The sequence below is a fragment of the Sander vitreus genome, chromosome 3 (assembly GCF_031162955.1).
Source record: "Sander vitreus isolate 19-12246 chromosome 3, sanVit1, whole genome shotgun sequence".
NCBI lineage: Eukaryota > Metazoa > Chordata > Actinopteri > Perciformes > Percidae > Sander > Sander vitreus.
In genome coordinates, this window is record NC_135857.1 from 13,570,255 (window position 1) to 13,585,524 (window position 15,270).

Sequence of the window (15,270 nt, forward strand, 5' to 3'; positions counted from 1 at the left end):
ACAGCATTAGCATTAGACAACACTAATGGATATGTGTGTGGATATCCATGGCAAGCTGTCAAAAGATACATAAATAATTTGCTTCTTTTGTGACTTGTGAAGCTGAATCATTGATAATGCAAATATTGCTTTTGTGATAGCCTTACCACACGTTTAAATCTGCCTGCGCTGTTCTGCAGAAAGTGGGATTGATGATTTGTGAAAGCATGACCTGAATTTTCCTTCTCTCTGATGCCATGAAACTCAGTTTCCTCTTTCCCGTGTGCAAGCCCACCTCCTGCATGTAACGTGTGGCTCCAGAGAGTTACTTCAGATGTTTGGGATAAGGATTATGTCTGCTCTATTGCTTTCTGTCATGGCATGCTGCCACACTGTTCTCTCATACCTCTATGTTATCCGCCCTTCCCTTTATAAACACAGAAGGTGGCGACAGACTGTGATCACAGCAGTAGAATAGGTATCAAAAAATTCTTGAAAGAAAGCAGGTCTTTAATAAATCAGGGTCACCTTCTGCCTCGGCAAAGGTGAGAGATAAGGGATAATTCCGCCGCTTAAGATAGTCAAAAAGGAAATCAAATCAAAGAAAGATGCTGTAAAAGATTTCCCCTCCCTATTTTTTCAGTGACCTGCTGGAGGTAAATAGGGATCTAAGTGTGTCATTGGGACTCTGGAGAGAAGGCACCATGCGTTGAGGGGACCGGCATGATACAGAGAGGCTCCAGTGGAGGGACAAGTAGGCCATAGTCAGCTGCAGTAAAGCGGCTGCAGCTCCAAGTCACTCCTGCAGCAGAGACACAGCATTACAAAAAGTTCAGAGCTGGGAGATTCATCATCATACATTAAATGGCTGAAAGTATGTGGTCACCTGAGTGTTAAACCCATATACGATTACTGAACATCTCATACACAAACTTCAGCTGCTGCTATAACAATCTCCGCTGTTCTGAGTCACAATAAAGTGCAGTAATTTCACACTCTGATTTCGAACACTCAAATTAAATGGCAGACAGTAAAAATAGTGCCCTATATAAAGTGATTTAAGACTTGGTGCTAACAGGTGTTACTTTAAAGTTGCATTAAGATTAGGCCCAAACCAAAAGAACATTAAAGTGTGGAGCCAGGGGTGTCCACTTAGTCTTATTAGCCATATAGTGTACATGATAGGAGATACATCTCAATATAATTAAATAACTATTGATGGCTGTGTTGCAGGAATAACGTTTTCTTAAAGGAAAAGTCTGACATTTTGGGAAATATGCTAATATGAAGCTACAGCCAGCAGCAGGTTAGCTTAGCTTAGCACAAAGACTGGAAACAGGGGAAAACAGCTAGCCTGGCTCTGTCCAAAGGTAACAAAATCCACCTACCAGCACCTCTAAAGCTCACTAATCAACACGTTAGATTTTGTTTATGTAAAAAACGGACGGAAAGTGAATAAACATATTTCCCAAAATGTTGAACTCCTTTAAGTTATCTTACTGAAATAAATTGGATTGTCACTCATTTCTCAGAGAACACATCACCGGTGAATAGCACTACTTATCATAAATACAGTAAATAAAAAAACATCACATTCTCAACAACACTGAGTCCAAAAAAAATGGATCTCCAAGCTCTAGGGTTGACGCTCTGGTATCTCAGAGGAACTAAAACAACAGCGAGAAATGGCACCTATACAGGCTCGGTCTCCCTGGCTGCCTGAGCTGAGTCTACTCACCCTCTGGCCCCTCGGGGATAGGTCTCCTCCCGTGGTCCTCTCTCCGTGGCACCAGTCCGCCATCTTGTTTTTGTCTAGCTGTGCTAAGTCATTCTAGCTCAACATGTACTACAACCGTCTAGGGACAACTAGCTGCACGGAAAACAGGCTTATCTCTAGCTGATCACTTCTTGATTAATGGCAGAGCTGACTCCGGGGCTGTTATTGTGAGCCTAATCTGTGCAAATAGAGATAGAAACACCTGATCTCTGCATTAGTGTAGCTTTGAAAACAAACAACAAAAAGCACAATAAAAAAGAGACGGAAAAAGTCAAACTGGCTGTGTTATTTTTGCTCTTTTGCTTTGATGTCATTTGAGGTCAATGTTTGTCAAATGTCAGAGTAGTTTTTTGTGAATATATGATACAAATGTACGAAAAAAAATAACAAAAATGGAAAGTTTATGGTTGTGAAGAGCTTTACTTTACTGAATTACTTTATCAACAAAAAAGAAAAGCAAGAGATACAAAAGAGATATTTACTGAAGCTGAGCTGAACACAGAGCTGCTTTGTGAAGGTGTCTGTATTTGTTGGTATTTCTGTTGATGTCCCTTTTCATCAAGGGATCCAGAACTGGCTCAGAGTATGTGCAAAGCCCTTTGACACCCCCGTCTGAATGCCCTTTTGATGCAACTCTTCTGTCTCTGCACAGTAAGACGAATAGTAAGAGTGAACTCTGAGGAACAGAGCTGCTGGAGAGGAAAGAAAGGGACATGAAGCTGGGGAAGTCAAGGCTATAACTGTGTCTTTGTCCCGCCTCGCTCCAAAGAGGCGTTTTTCCATGCGACATCCAAACATCACAGGCCTCCATCACTGGTTTTACTGAACTGCTAGCCCGGGAATGCACTATTGATTGGTTATGAATAAAGTTTCAAACAAAGAGGAATGCTGTTGTTGTTTTTTTTTTTTAACAAAGTCTGTTTACAGGTAGTCTATATCAACGACCTTTTTACTTCCGGTATTGTTCAGGTGCCGTCGGAAATTCCGCCAGATGTCCCTCATTTCGGCCGGATGTCTGTCACCTTCCGTTTTCTTTGTGTTGGTGTTCTAAACTCCGGTGGATTTCTGAGGACTACGGTTAACTGCTCCTCAGATCTCTGCAGGGTAAATCCAGACAGCTAACTAGACTATCTGTCCAATCTGAGTTTTCTGTTGCATGACTATAACAACTTTTGAACGTACACATGTTCCACCGAAACAAGTTCCTTCTCAAGGCTATTTTGCAGCGGCACCGTTGCTTGGTCCGGCGATTGCCCATGATGATTGTGATTGGTTCAAAGAAATGCTAATAAACCAGAGCACGTCTTTCTCCCATTCCAGAATGCTGTGTGGACTAGCCAGACCCTCCTCCGCAGCGCTGTGGAGGAAGGTCTGGCAATGCGAGACTAGTTTACAGGTGTCGGGGAGTAGTACCCCTAACCCTATATCTGGAAAAAGTTGGATAAGTTCTGATAAACTGCCTCAAGTGATGTCACTTGAGTCAGTGTCATTCACAGCTGAAAACTACAAGTTAAATTGTAAAGCCCACTCCTCATCTCTGCTTGAGGATAGCACCTCAAGGCTACATTAGCATAATGAGTGGAGTTGCATTGTGGGCAATGTAGGCACCAGGTTTTGAGAAGAGGAAAAGTGGGTGGAATAAAAGTGAAGGTTTTGCTGCATACATTTTAACGCATTTTTAATAGTATTATAGGAGTACAATGCGTAATCTGTGGTGTACTATTTTAAAGGGACATTCCTCCAGTTTTACCAATGAAGAGCTGTCTAAAGTCAAACAAAATAGATCTGATGATGTTCATTCTTGACCTTGGAAATAGCAAATAGTAGCTATTCTGGAGCTTTCGATCATATCACACGATCTTCATCAGCAGATTTAAGTCTCTCAGTGCTCTTTTTGTTGGCTTTGATTATGTGATATCATTAGCGCAAATACTAGATAGTCAAAATCGAACAGATATCCCATAATGCAACCAATAACATGTTCTTTGTTACACTTTTCCTTTTGCCTGGTAAAAACTGACCTCTTTCAAATATCACAACACCGGTTTAGGTATTATTTATTATATTATTTAAACATGTAAAATTGAGTTCCCCTTTAAACATCCTATATTTTCATTTTCAGTTTCTAAGAGAGGTAAAGGTTCACTCTGGGATCTGATTGATCATGAATGCATCAAAAAATAACCTGGACCTTCATTATTCCACATCTTAGTCAACATTTTCTCCAGTGTGGTTTCAAGTTATTCTATCCTTAAAATACTTTATTTGGTTTAAATATTTAGTTAAAGACAAAGAGAGTCTGAGTTCTCTCTCTCTCATGTGGACCTCATCTGGCTCTGTTTATCCCGGGCTAACTGTCAGTACTGTCCTTAAGAGGATGATGAGTACCTACTGATGCTATTCTATCACAATTGCTGTGAAATCTAAGTTAATAGAGGAGAATGGGCAACACAAAGGATGAATGTCATCTGATCCACGATCTATGACTATACTTCCTTTGGCCCCGTATGCCTGGATGACTGGTGATGCACTTATTCTGGACTCAAAACAAACAAAACTGGCAGGCAATCTGGTTAGTTGTTCACTTCAAAATAGAACACAACTAGAACAACCTCTTACTGTCTCTCTTCTTGCATCTCTCCTCATCCTCCTCTTTGAAGTGACACCAACCTTATCACCACCTGAATCTTTTCATATTCAGAATATATATAGAATATATATCTTATAACGTGATCGCTCCCTGTAACAAAGGAAAAACAGGGAAAGAAAGCAGGAAACATGATGCAAAACTATTGAGGAAACCATGAAGGGGAAGAGAGAGAAGGTGATAAACATGTGAGAGTCTCTGCTGTTATGGCAGATACAGAATGTCTTTCTACCAGTGTGTGTGTGTGTGTGTGTGTGTGTGTGTGTGTGTGTGTGTGTGTGTGTGTGTGTGTGTGTCTGTGTGTTTGAGCTGTGAACCGGCCCGGCGATGCTCAGCCTACTGAATCCTTTTCTAGTGGCTCTTTAACACTCTCACTCTCTCTCTCTCTCTCTCTCTCTCTCTCTCTCTCTCTCTCTCGCTCTTTCTTTCTCTTTCTCTCTCTCTCTTGCTCTCTCTTTCTCTTTCTCTTTCTCTCTCTCTCGCTTTCTTTCTCTTTCTCTCTCTTTCTCTTTCTCTCTCTCTCTCTCTCTCTCTCTCTCGCTCTCTCTCGCTCTATCTTCCTCACTTCATTTTTAGACCATCATCCCTTTTTTCTGCCTTTTTTCCTTTGTTGTTGCTTTTAATAGCATCACCATGGAAGTGAAGAGGTGTTGCTAGGTAACTGGCTGGCGTCTGGAAGTGTTTTTGATTGGCGGTCACACTGACAGACACAACGGTGGAGTGTGTGAGGACTTGTGTACCTGTGAGTGTGTTTGCATCATCTGTATACCCAGCATGTACACTGGATTTGTCTTTAACATTGTTGTCACGTCAGTGTGAAATATCACCTTTTGTTTTGGCATTTAGAAGATTTCTTTCCACTCTCACACCTCAGAATTGAATCATAAAATCTTTGTTTACTGCGATGGATGCATGAGAGCACCTTCATCTGCCTTTCATGGTAACTGCAGAGTCAGAGAGTGACTATTGGAATTCATTACATGGAGAAAAACAGCCGACTGGGAAATGATATGACATCATAGGCCACAGTGGTGACACCTAGAGGATTCTGTCTGTTACTGCAGTCTCCTTTGTCTCTGCTGGTAGGCCTACACGCAGGTAACCAGCAAACCATGTTTAACTGCAACCATCAGTACTCAAGAGTACTTGTACTTTACTTGAGTATTTTCATTATGCTACTTTATACTTTTACTTCACTACATTTCAGAGGGTAATATTGTCCTTTTTCACTCACTACTACTGTACATTTACATGACAGTTGTTAAGTACCGAATACTTTTCTGATTATGACTTTACATAAAAAACATACTGTAAGCTCATGAGATTGTAAAAATTGTTAAAGATCTGAATATTTGTTCCAAACCTTTTTGACTTGTGATCTCTTATAACAAAGCAGTGTCACGTTTCAGATGTCTGTGAGATGTTAGCAGAGTGATTTCCCGTCTAAACTTTAATTTAAATAAATGTTTGAGGCTCGAAGAAGGAAAAATGACATTAAACATGAGAAAAACGATTTGTGTAGCAAAATGTTTTTCTTTTTTCCCCCCTCCCATTAATCATCTCACCATCCTCCAGGTTCTGATTGTGAACCTTGGACAGGCCTGACCCTTAGGTTGCAAACCACTGGGCTAAACTACCAAACTGTATATACAGTAATTAAAACTAGCTCCACCTTGACCTGCTACAACAGTAAAATACTAAAACATGAATGCATGATGTGAGTATTTCTTCCATCACTGCTCGGATATGAAATGATACTGAAGCATTTTTCTTTGTTTTTTTATTCGCCTCTCATTCATCACATTTCACACTTATTCCTCATTGAACCCAGAAATGTTGAGACTGGAGACAACATGGACGTTTCAGTACGCAGTTTCCTAGGTTGTTTCCTGTTATATTAACAAATATATACACATATTCCAGGAAGAGCATCGTAATAACAATTAATCCTTTCCTATAATAACAATAAATTTAATAAATACTCAGTGTTCTTAACCACACAAGGAGAATGAGTTTTGACTCACTCTTCTACCAACGGGATTGTCATCATCCCATACAAATAATAACACACATATTCACGCTCACACACACACTCAACTAGAGAAAATTGCACTGTCAAGTACCTGCAGCCAAGACGAACTGTGCGAAAACAACTCCGCAGATAAAAGTTGATTTGTCAGCCTCGAGTAGAGTCCACTGGTCCAGATAAGCTGACCAGTTGCACAACATGACCCCTAAAGTACCACTGATGTTGAAGACAACCGGTCAGAGGAGAATGTGAAGCTTTGTGAATGTGAAACGGTCCAACATGAGGTTGACGTTGAAATCAAGTAGCATTTTCCCTCAGTGTTTCCTTCTTTTGTGTCCATTTCAGTGGCATGAACGGGATCCATACAGAGTGCTACTGACTGCTAGTGAGGAATGTAAAACGTGCAAAAGACAAACGTCTTATTGTGAAGAAGTGCCCCCCGCGAGTGTCATACGGCAAACCATTCACACGTAAAACAACACGCACTGAAAAAGCACCAGCACACAAAAAAAAAAAGTACCCTTTTTGTTCTTCCACACATGTACAGTAATATATACACATTCACACAAAGCGAAACACACCTGGTCTGCCAAACCAATAGAAAAAATGTTTGCTAACAGGTTGGGGTTGGGATGGTGCTGGAGGTTAGAGGACGATGGCCCCCATGCAGAGAGATGACACATGTCAGGATGAAGGCAGAGTTTATGGGAGATGTTTGTGCACTGGCAGAACAAACAGCGTGCAAAATAAGAACAAAGACACTCTATTACAAATTTTAAACAGTCCAGCTCCTGTGTTTGTCAATGAAACACTCCTAAAATTAAGAATGTTTAGGTGAAATGTGAATGCACTTTTTTTTTTCTTTGGAGTGAGAGATACAGGCAGAAAGTGGGCAGCTACACAGACGAGCAAAAGCACAGGCAGATGAATCGGAATGAACAGTTAGCAAAGTCAACAAAAGTGGCTTTTTAAGTACTTGAATGGCTTTTGTAGGTTGTGAGTGTGTCTAGGGGCCACTAAGAAGCAGGTAGAGATGGCTTCCAAGCAGGGAAAGAAGTACTGGGTAGGTGGGTGAGCACACTACAAGGCTTTTAAAAGGCCTCTAGGACCCTCAGTGTCGTGCAGATTAGAGCACAATCAGGGAAAGGCTTGCTTTAAGGGTGACAACAACCGTGACAACAAGTGTGGTGTTTCTTGCCAACTTCAGTGAGTGCAATTTGCTCGGCTCAGACATCAATAGGCATTCAGCCCAAGCCCTAATGTCCTGGAACAGGTTCCAATGCAGAAAAGTAGACTTGGCTGTTTTTCACTATGAGTACTGCTGTCCATACAGAGTGGCAGGCTGCTGTTTTCCACACAGAGGGACAGTGTTGTCCAAACTCTGGCCCTCCACGTCCATGTCCATCAGGTTGGGTCGTGCGTTGCTGGTGCTGCTGTCCCCCGAGCCTAAGGGGCTGTCGCAGCTGCTGCCTGGCGACGAGCTGAGGGTCCGGGAGAGAGAGCCCAGCTTCCAGGGGTCAGCTCTCATCCTGGCCGGGGTGGGCCGCGGCCGGGGGGCAAACTCCAGCGTCTTGGGTCTCTCCAGGGGGCTGATGAGGCAGAGGGGAACCGGGTCAGGAATCGGTGGAGCAGGGGCTTTACGCCGCTGGGGGACTGGGAAGATGGCAGAGGGGTCAGGGAGGCAGGGAATGTCCAGGGCGTCCTGTCGACCTGAATAATGAAAGATTAAAAAAAAAAGTCTCATTGCTGTGAAAAAATACCAAATATTCTCTGACTCTAGCTTCTTGCTTTTCTTGGACATATATGAAAGTATCCTTAATAAGTTTTAGTTTCTGACTGTTGGTTGATGAAGATGTCACTTTGGACTCTTTTTTTGACATTTTACGGACATTTTGCAGACTTATGGATAATAAAACATAATCGTCAGTCGCAGCTTTATATCAGATAATGAAGCATCAGAGGATATATCAGTGTTTTTGCTGGTGTTACAGTAGCCCACTGTGTCAAACTAAAATGAGTATCATTGTTATAATAAAATGTTTGTGCAAAAGTTTTTAATATTGACAATCCAGGACGGCAGGGTTTCCCACAATCCATGAATGCACCAATAGGGAGATTTTAAAGCAGTCCCTGCTCTCAGCAGCAATACCATACAAGAGAGTGTGTGTCCTTCATATTAACTATTTAACGCTGCCATTTTGTCTAGCTTGCTCCTGTAATAGAGATAATGTTTCTAAAAGAGACTTCCTGGTTAAATAAAATATACAACTGTGATATATCTCAACAGATATTGGATGAACTGCTATTAAACTTTGATCATATGTTCCTTTAACATTGTATAAAGCATATTCTACACCGTCAGTCCCTTACCTTTGTTAGCAGCGGTGTGTGGTGCCCCCGGTGGAGGAGGCATGGGCATGCTTCCATCTGACGGCGTCCTGTAGTGTCCCAGAGTTTGAGCTCTGGGTCGTATCGCCCCCTCTGAAGGGGTCCGTCTGTGTCCTCTGTTCAGGGCCATGGCTGCGGACACATGGGTGGGCGTGAGCGACTGGTTGGGCTCCTTCTTAAAGCTCTCCGCCCGCAGGTCCAAGAGAGGGTTTAGGGCAGGAGCTGGTGGCGCCACCGGTGTTTTGATCCCCGTCATCGGGGTCAGGGGGTACTCGTCTGGGTCGGAGGGAAGAAGGGACTTGGTGGAGTTGCAGTCAGACAGAGAGGACAAAGAGAGGAGTGTAACAGAAGGAGATGGGTCCATGCAGGGGAGCGTAGAGTCCTGATGTCTGGAGAGGGAGAGGGAGAGGTTTCTGCTGGGTGGAGAGGTGCTGCGACGGAAACGTCCCGTCCGCTGGAAGAGACCCTCCTTCTTCTTACGCTGCTCCTCTCTGAGGTCCTGCTCATCCTGGAGCACCTGACAACAACATCAGGTCACATTAAAAAGCTGTCATACCAATAAGCAGAAGTCTTACTCAAATAAAATCAGCTGAAAAAACTGAACAGCTGGGCTAATTTGACCTGCTGTGTTAAGCTTCTTTTCAAAATATGTTACTTGATTTCTTGGAAAATCACTTCCCCGCCGTATTAAGGCAACTACAGAAAAAGATTACATCCAAATCATTATTTTCATTGCTCTTCTCACTGTATACTCTGTATCGGCCTTTGTTTGCTTCGACAACAGACAGTAATAACTGTAACCCTCTAAACACAAAATCAACGAGGTGCTGAAAACCGTCCATGCAGACCTCAGTTCATGCTGACTCAACAGTGTCGCACACATCATTTGGCAGTTGTTCATCCTGTTTTTCTCATCCCAAGGTGATCTATTAGTTTAGGATGAGGAGACTGTACAATCATGAGATGACGCATGCTTTACGACATGGTGTGTTATCCTGTTTGAAACATTTATCTGAGAAATCGTTGACTGTATATACAGTAAGTGTCTCTGCCTGCAAGTGGAAGCTGTTTGTTTAACAGGGCAGGTGCCTAATAAAAAGAATAATTAATGTGTGAAAGGGATATTTTGTTTGCAGACAGGCATATATAAAATAAAACAAAAAAAAATCCATAAAACCTCACAAACTGCAGAGATCTCAAGCAATAAGCAGATAGAGTTAAAAATGACTGCTCCCAAGAAAACTGAAACCATGCAACATATATGACTTGAAATATCAGCTACTAGTACTTAAATATTGCAACAAAATACCAAAACTATATATTTGCATTTAGTAGAACATGGTTACATATGAAGTAGTGGATTGTTTTGTGCTTACTCATTCTAGATATGTATTCTTGTTATAAGCGGTAGTAGGATTTGTGGGCAGATCAGATTATTATTTTACTCTAAAATGCTTGTTGTTAAATTTGAGGTAAGTAAAGTTTAAAGGGGAGTTCCGGTAAACCTTTACATACATTATTTTAAACATTAAACCTATGTAACTTTCAGAAAGCACTTTCAATGAAACTTACTTCCTCTCCACTTTTATTCTTCTCATTTTTATTCGAAAGATCACACTTTCCTACATTTGTACTGGGAGTGTCCTGGCGTTGAGTGGTTTTGGACACAAACATCTTCCACTTTATTGCATTTATTTAACATAGATTATACCTTGTTGACCGGAATGAAGGATGATTCTTTCTGGACATTATCAAGTATCTCATTTGCTGATTTGACTGCTGCAAAATAAATACTTAATGGTTATGTTTAAGACTTCTGCTTCTGCATAACAATTGTGTTTTTCTCCTTTTAATTGGATACATTTTTTATAAGTGTATGTATCTTTGTTAGGCAATGATACAAAATAGCTTGTTAGCGGTTTTATGGTATTTTCATGTATTTATTGTATAAGAGGTCTCAAGTTGAAAAATATAGGAATTTTCCTATAAGGTACACTGTGTGTACTGTGACCTGTCAAAAGCATTATGTGTTAACTACTGTTGAGGTTTTATAAATGAAGGATGTTTGATGACATTTCTCTCTCTCTGTTCTTTGTGCTGTTTGCTCACCTGCAGTTTTCCCAGCTGCAGCAGGTCTTGTCCGAGGGCAACAGACGCGAGCAGAGAGGCACAACCCAACAGCAACATGTCACTCTTCTTCCTCTGGCTGCTGCGACGGAGCGAGTCCTGGTAGTTCACCCCCGTCCCCATGCCGCCGGGCCCCTGACAGGAGCTCGTATTAACAGTAGGCAATGTGTTTGGCCCCAGGCCTCCCCACAGGGACCCCGAGTCCTCCACAGCCCCGTTACTGCTGGTCTCTGAGGGCAGCAGGGACCCTGGTGACTCCTCAAACTCACAGCACTCCTCTGTTTAGGAGAGGAAAAAAAGGGAAATATAAAAGGGTTGAGATGATTGATTCTTGTGACTAACTTACAATGAAAAGCAAAGACTCACCCATTTCGTTGAGGCTGGAGAAGCCGGCGGTCATGGGTGCATGTTTGGGGGACTTTCCTAGATTTGGTGCACTGGAGGACCAAACTTTGCATCCCTCACCAAGTGACTTCAGTCTGCAAAAGAGATACCATGATGTCAAGACACCACCAATCAGAACTAACCCCTAAAACAACAACAAAGTAACCAAGTACAACAATATTGTTTTCAGATAGAAACAAAAAGGTTGATGTCAGATGAGGACAGCCATCATACACAACATAGATTTTTTTTCTTAATCAAATTTCCAGAGATAATTGCTCTGCTTCTGTCCGGTCCGTACACTGTAATGCCATATTGATTGAAAAGTTTTGTTTCTCTGTGTTAGGAGAAATAATCTGTCTAGAAAAATATGAGAAAAGGCAATTTATTCTCGCCTGTGAAATCTGTAACAGAAAACGATCAACACGATCCTTGGGATCCAATTTTTGTCACTGCAGTTTCATCAGGTACTAACCCTAGAAAACGCTGCCCTATTGTTAGAAATGACTGATTACAATCTAGAGTTTCTGAATTTCTGCTACATTTATCTGTCAATATCTGTGTAAACGTGTGAGGAAAGGTTGGCTGCACAGCTTACCATTAATTAGAATAGGTGTATATAATAATAATGTTTTTTTCATTTTTTCAAACAAATTGTATACGGAAAATTTTCAAAATATGTGTTCACTTCACTTTTACAGTAATACAGCTATAGGTGTTTATCATGTCATCATTTAACATGAATCACTTCTGAAACTTTTCCCAAAATAATCTGTTCTGCACGTTTATGCACGTGTTTTAAGCCCCCAACGTCTCCTTCCAGGCACCGCTGCCTGGAAGGCACTAGGATTAGGCAATGGTTATGGTTATGGTTATGGTTATGGTTATGGTTAAGGTTAGGGTTAGGTGCCTTGAAGTCAACGGTCGCAGAGCTGCCTGGAAGGAGACGTTGGGGGCTTAAAACACCACTGAGCGTTCCGCACACCATAAATTGACTTCATCAGGTAAAACTGCTTTAAAGCTTTAGTGAGTAACTTTTTTATTTTAATAAACGTCCGTTACATTCAAGCCATTGGCAAATGAGTTGCTACAAAGCTAATTAAGACTGTCAGCTCCACACAACTCTCTCTGTATTTCTCAGTATGACTATGTTCAGAAGATTGTGTCGTCCAGTAACTTTCCTGCGCAGAAACTCGAGTGAAGATAATAACCTCTTCTAAAGAGTCCATCATGTTTTTTTAATCCTCCTTGTCCTCCTTGGCTACTAGCAACTGCGTATAGGGGGGCGTGGGGGCGGTGCACGGTCACGTAAGGCTTGTATCATGTGGACACTGACAGTTTTACAAGGTTTTTGTTTATAGAATTCCTCATGGGGGCGGCAGAAACTAGGCACTCTAGCTTTAACATTCATCACTGGTATGTAAACGAATTGTGCACGTACTTCTCCTCCCCGCCGACCCTCTCTTTCTGGAGGGTGGAGCTCGGTCCCCAGGTGCGTCCTTTCTTCTTGCTGGTCGACAGGTCCTCCTTCTTACAAACAGCACTGCGTCCCCACGTCTTACTGCCATCGCTCGGTGTCACTGAGGGACAGTCAGATAACTCACATTATACTTCTACCTCACATTCTCTTTCTCTCACACAGGATGCTTTCTGACTTTCAGGTGTTTGCACTCACATCTTATGGCTCTGAGTCGGGGTATGACCCCCGGGCTGGCAGGCGGGGTGGTGCTCTCGCTCCCCTGAGTCTTCCTCTTGTCCACACTGGGAGATGCCTGAACGGTGATCTTATGCTCAAAGCCTACAGGTGAGTGAGAAGAGAGAAGTTTTTTTTTTTTACATGAATCGTTTTTCATTTGTCAGCGAGGTGCTGACTTGTATGAGCTTCAATACAAATCGCGTCAAAACATGTCACACAGAGGCACCCTTGTGGCCCGGGGTAAAAGTGCTGACCATCATCACCAGTAGGCTATGCATCTGGCCCAGACCTTTTGCTGTACGTCACTCCCCAGCTCTCTCTCCCCTGATTTACTGTCAGCTTGCTACTGCGTCTCAGTGTGTTCAATTCCCAAAAGAATATAATTCAAGCCATGCAAGTCTTCTTTGATTTTACCATGCATGATATATTGGAGAAACATTTCCATAAAACAGAGATACGGTCACAATGTCTGTCCTAGTTGTTTTCATTGTACTCAGTCTGCCCCTCCGTCTCTGTCTCCAGCCACTTCTTACTTTCCTAGACCCCTGCATTGCCATTCTCCATCCATCCACTAGATGGCTTCAGACTCTCCCATCTGTCCCAGTCACCTGACTCTCCCTTCCACCTGCTCACCTGTCTCAACTTCCCCATACCATACCTTTTTTCACTCATTCCCTTCCAGATAGTCAATGTTTGTTATGCTACGCACACCCTTTGCTTTCCAGCCCCCTCAACTTGAATTTGTATCTTATACCTGGAACCTGGACCTGCCTTCCTGTAAGCTTATAAATCTTTACTTTGTCAATAAATCGCTGAACTCTAGTCTGTAAGAAACTGATGCTGAAAAAAGTAGTCCATTAATCACCTGATGAAATGTCTTATTTTCCAATTTAGTTAGTTGATGTTTTAGTCATTTACTTGTCAAATTAAACTATGGAAGTATCACTAACATTTGGACCACACTTTCCTCAAAAACAAGTGTGAAGCAATGATGATACATGGAAATCATTGGATTTTCGTTTGGTTTTCCTCTTTTCATAATAAAGGAGATTGAAGTGGCATTTTCTTGGCAGTGTGTCGGTGTACTGTAGATTAACTGTATTACTCTTATCTAATCTCTTAGAGCCATCTATGTCCTAAATTTGCAACCTGTAAAAAAAAACAGTTTAGTGCACCTGATTCATCAGATTAAAGCAAATTGAACAATCTGCCTGCAGATCCCTCTTCAACCCACCAGAGGGCAGACTGATACAGTTGCTGTCTCGGCCCAGCTTCAGTAATCTGCTCTTCTTGAAGTGTCCTTTTCTTTTCTTCACACTGGGTTTCTCCTGGTACATCTGGTGAATGATGATGTTCAGCTCTCGCTCCACAATGTCGATCTCCCTCTCGGCCAGCTCCTGCTCTCTCCTCCTCAGCTGCTCCTCCTGCTCCCTCTGCTCCTCGGCTGCTCGGGCCAACGCCTCCTCCCAGGACCTCAGCTCCTGAGGAGAGGAGATGGAGAGAAGGATGCAAAAGAGGATGAGAATGAGGAGGTGAGGTAAGGGGAGAGAGAACAGAAGAGGGAGAGGATCGGCATGGAGAGGATGAGGAAGGGAGGAAGAAGAGGAGAGCGAGAAGGATAGGAATAGGGGTTGAGGAGAGGTTATTAGCACAGCAGCACCTCCTCTAACACCACTTTTGGCAATCGGCTTGTTGCTAAGGTGATTCTGATTTGCAAAAACGACCTCAGACAGATAGGGATGTGGTGAGATTCCTCCCACCCTGAATATGAAAAGTGAGTGTCTGCTGAAATCTCTCTTCTGTTAAATAAACTCTAATGAAACACAGGTAGTCCTCAAAATTTAGGTCTACTGAGTTGTAAATTTCTCTAAAATTACAGTCGTATTCAGCTAAAAATAAATTCACGTCTGATAAGACCTGACTTGTGATCTGTGTTTTCAGATTTCTCACCTTCTCTTTGGCCCTGAGCTCGTCAAACATCTGCTGGATCTCCAGCCTCCAGTCTTCTTGTAAGGAGTGAAAGGACTCCAGAGGCATCTGAAACATGGCCGACTGCTCAATGGCCTGCAGTCTCTTCAGGATGCTGGTGAAGGAGGGCCTGCTGCGGGGGTTTGGGCTCCAGCACTCTGCAAGATAAGAGACAAAAGGAAGAGTTATTACTGAGGTTAGTGTCATGTATGATGTGTTTTATTGCCCTAATCGGATGCTTTTAACCCAAGTGATTTACAAAAAGTGCATTTAAC

The 15,270-nt window shown here is 42.4% G+C and overlaps 1 protein-coding gene across 1 annotated transcript in view; it reads right to left on the reverse strand.

The window, feature by feature from the left end:
- Positions 1–6,175: 6,175 nt before the first annotated feature.
- map3k10 (mitogen-activated protein kinase kinase kinase 10) overlaps positions 6,176–15,270 on the reverse strand; it is a 37,649-nt gene continuing 28,554 nt past the window's right edge. Inside the window, exons 4-11 of the mRNA XM_078246113.1 lie at positions 14,978–15,153; positions 14,262–14,508; positions 13,007–13,129; positions 12,773–12,911; positions 11,314–11,426; positions 10,930–11,225; positions 8,803–9,337; positions 6,176–8,142 (exon numbers count right to left, since the gene is read on the reverse strand). Of these exons, the coding sequence (XP_078102239.1) occupies positions 7,742–8,142; positions 8,803–9,337; positions 10,930–11,225; positions 11,314–11,426; positions 12,773–12,911; positions 13,007–13,129; positions 14,262–14,508; positions 14,978–15,153 (2,030 nt within the window). The 3' untranslated portion in view covers positions 6,176–7,741. The remainder of the gene's footprint in view (positions 8,143–8,802; positions 9,338–10,929; positions 11,226–11,313; positions 11,427–12,772; positions 12,912–13,006; positions 13,130–14,261; positions 14,509–14,977; positions 15,154–15,270) is intronic.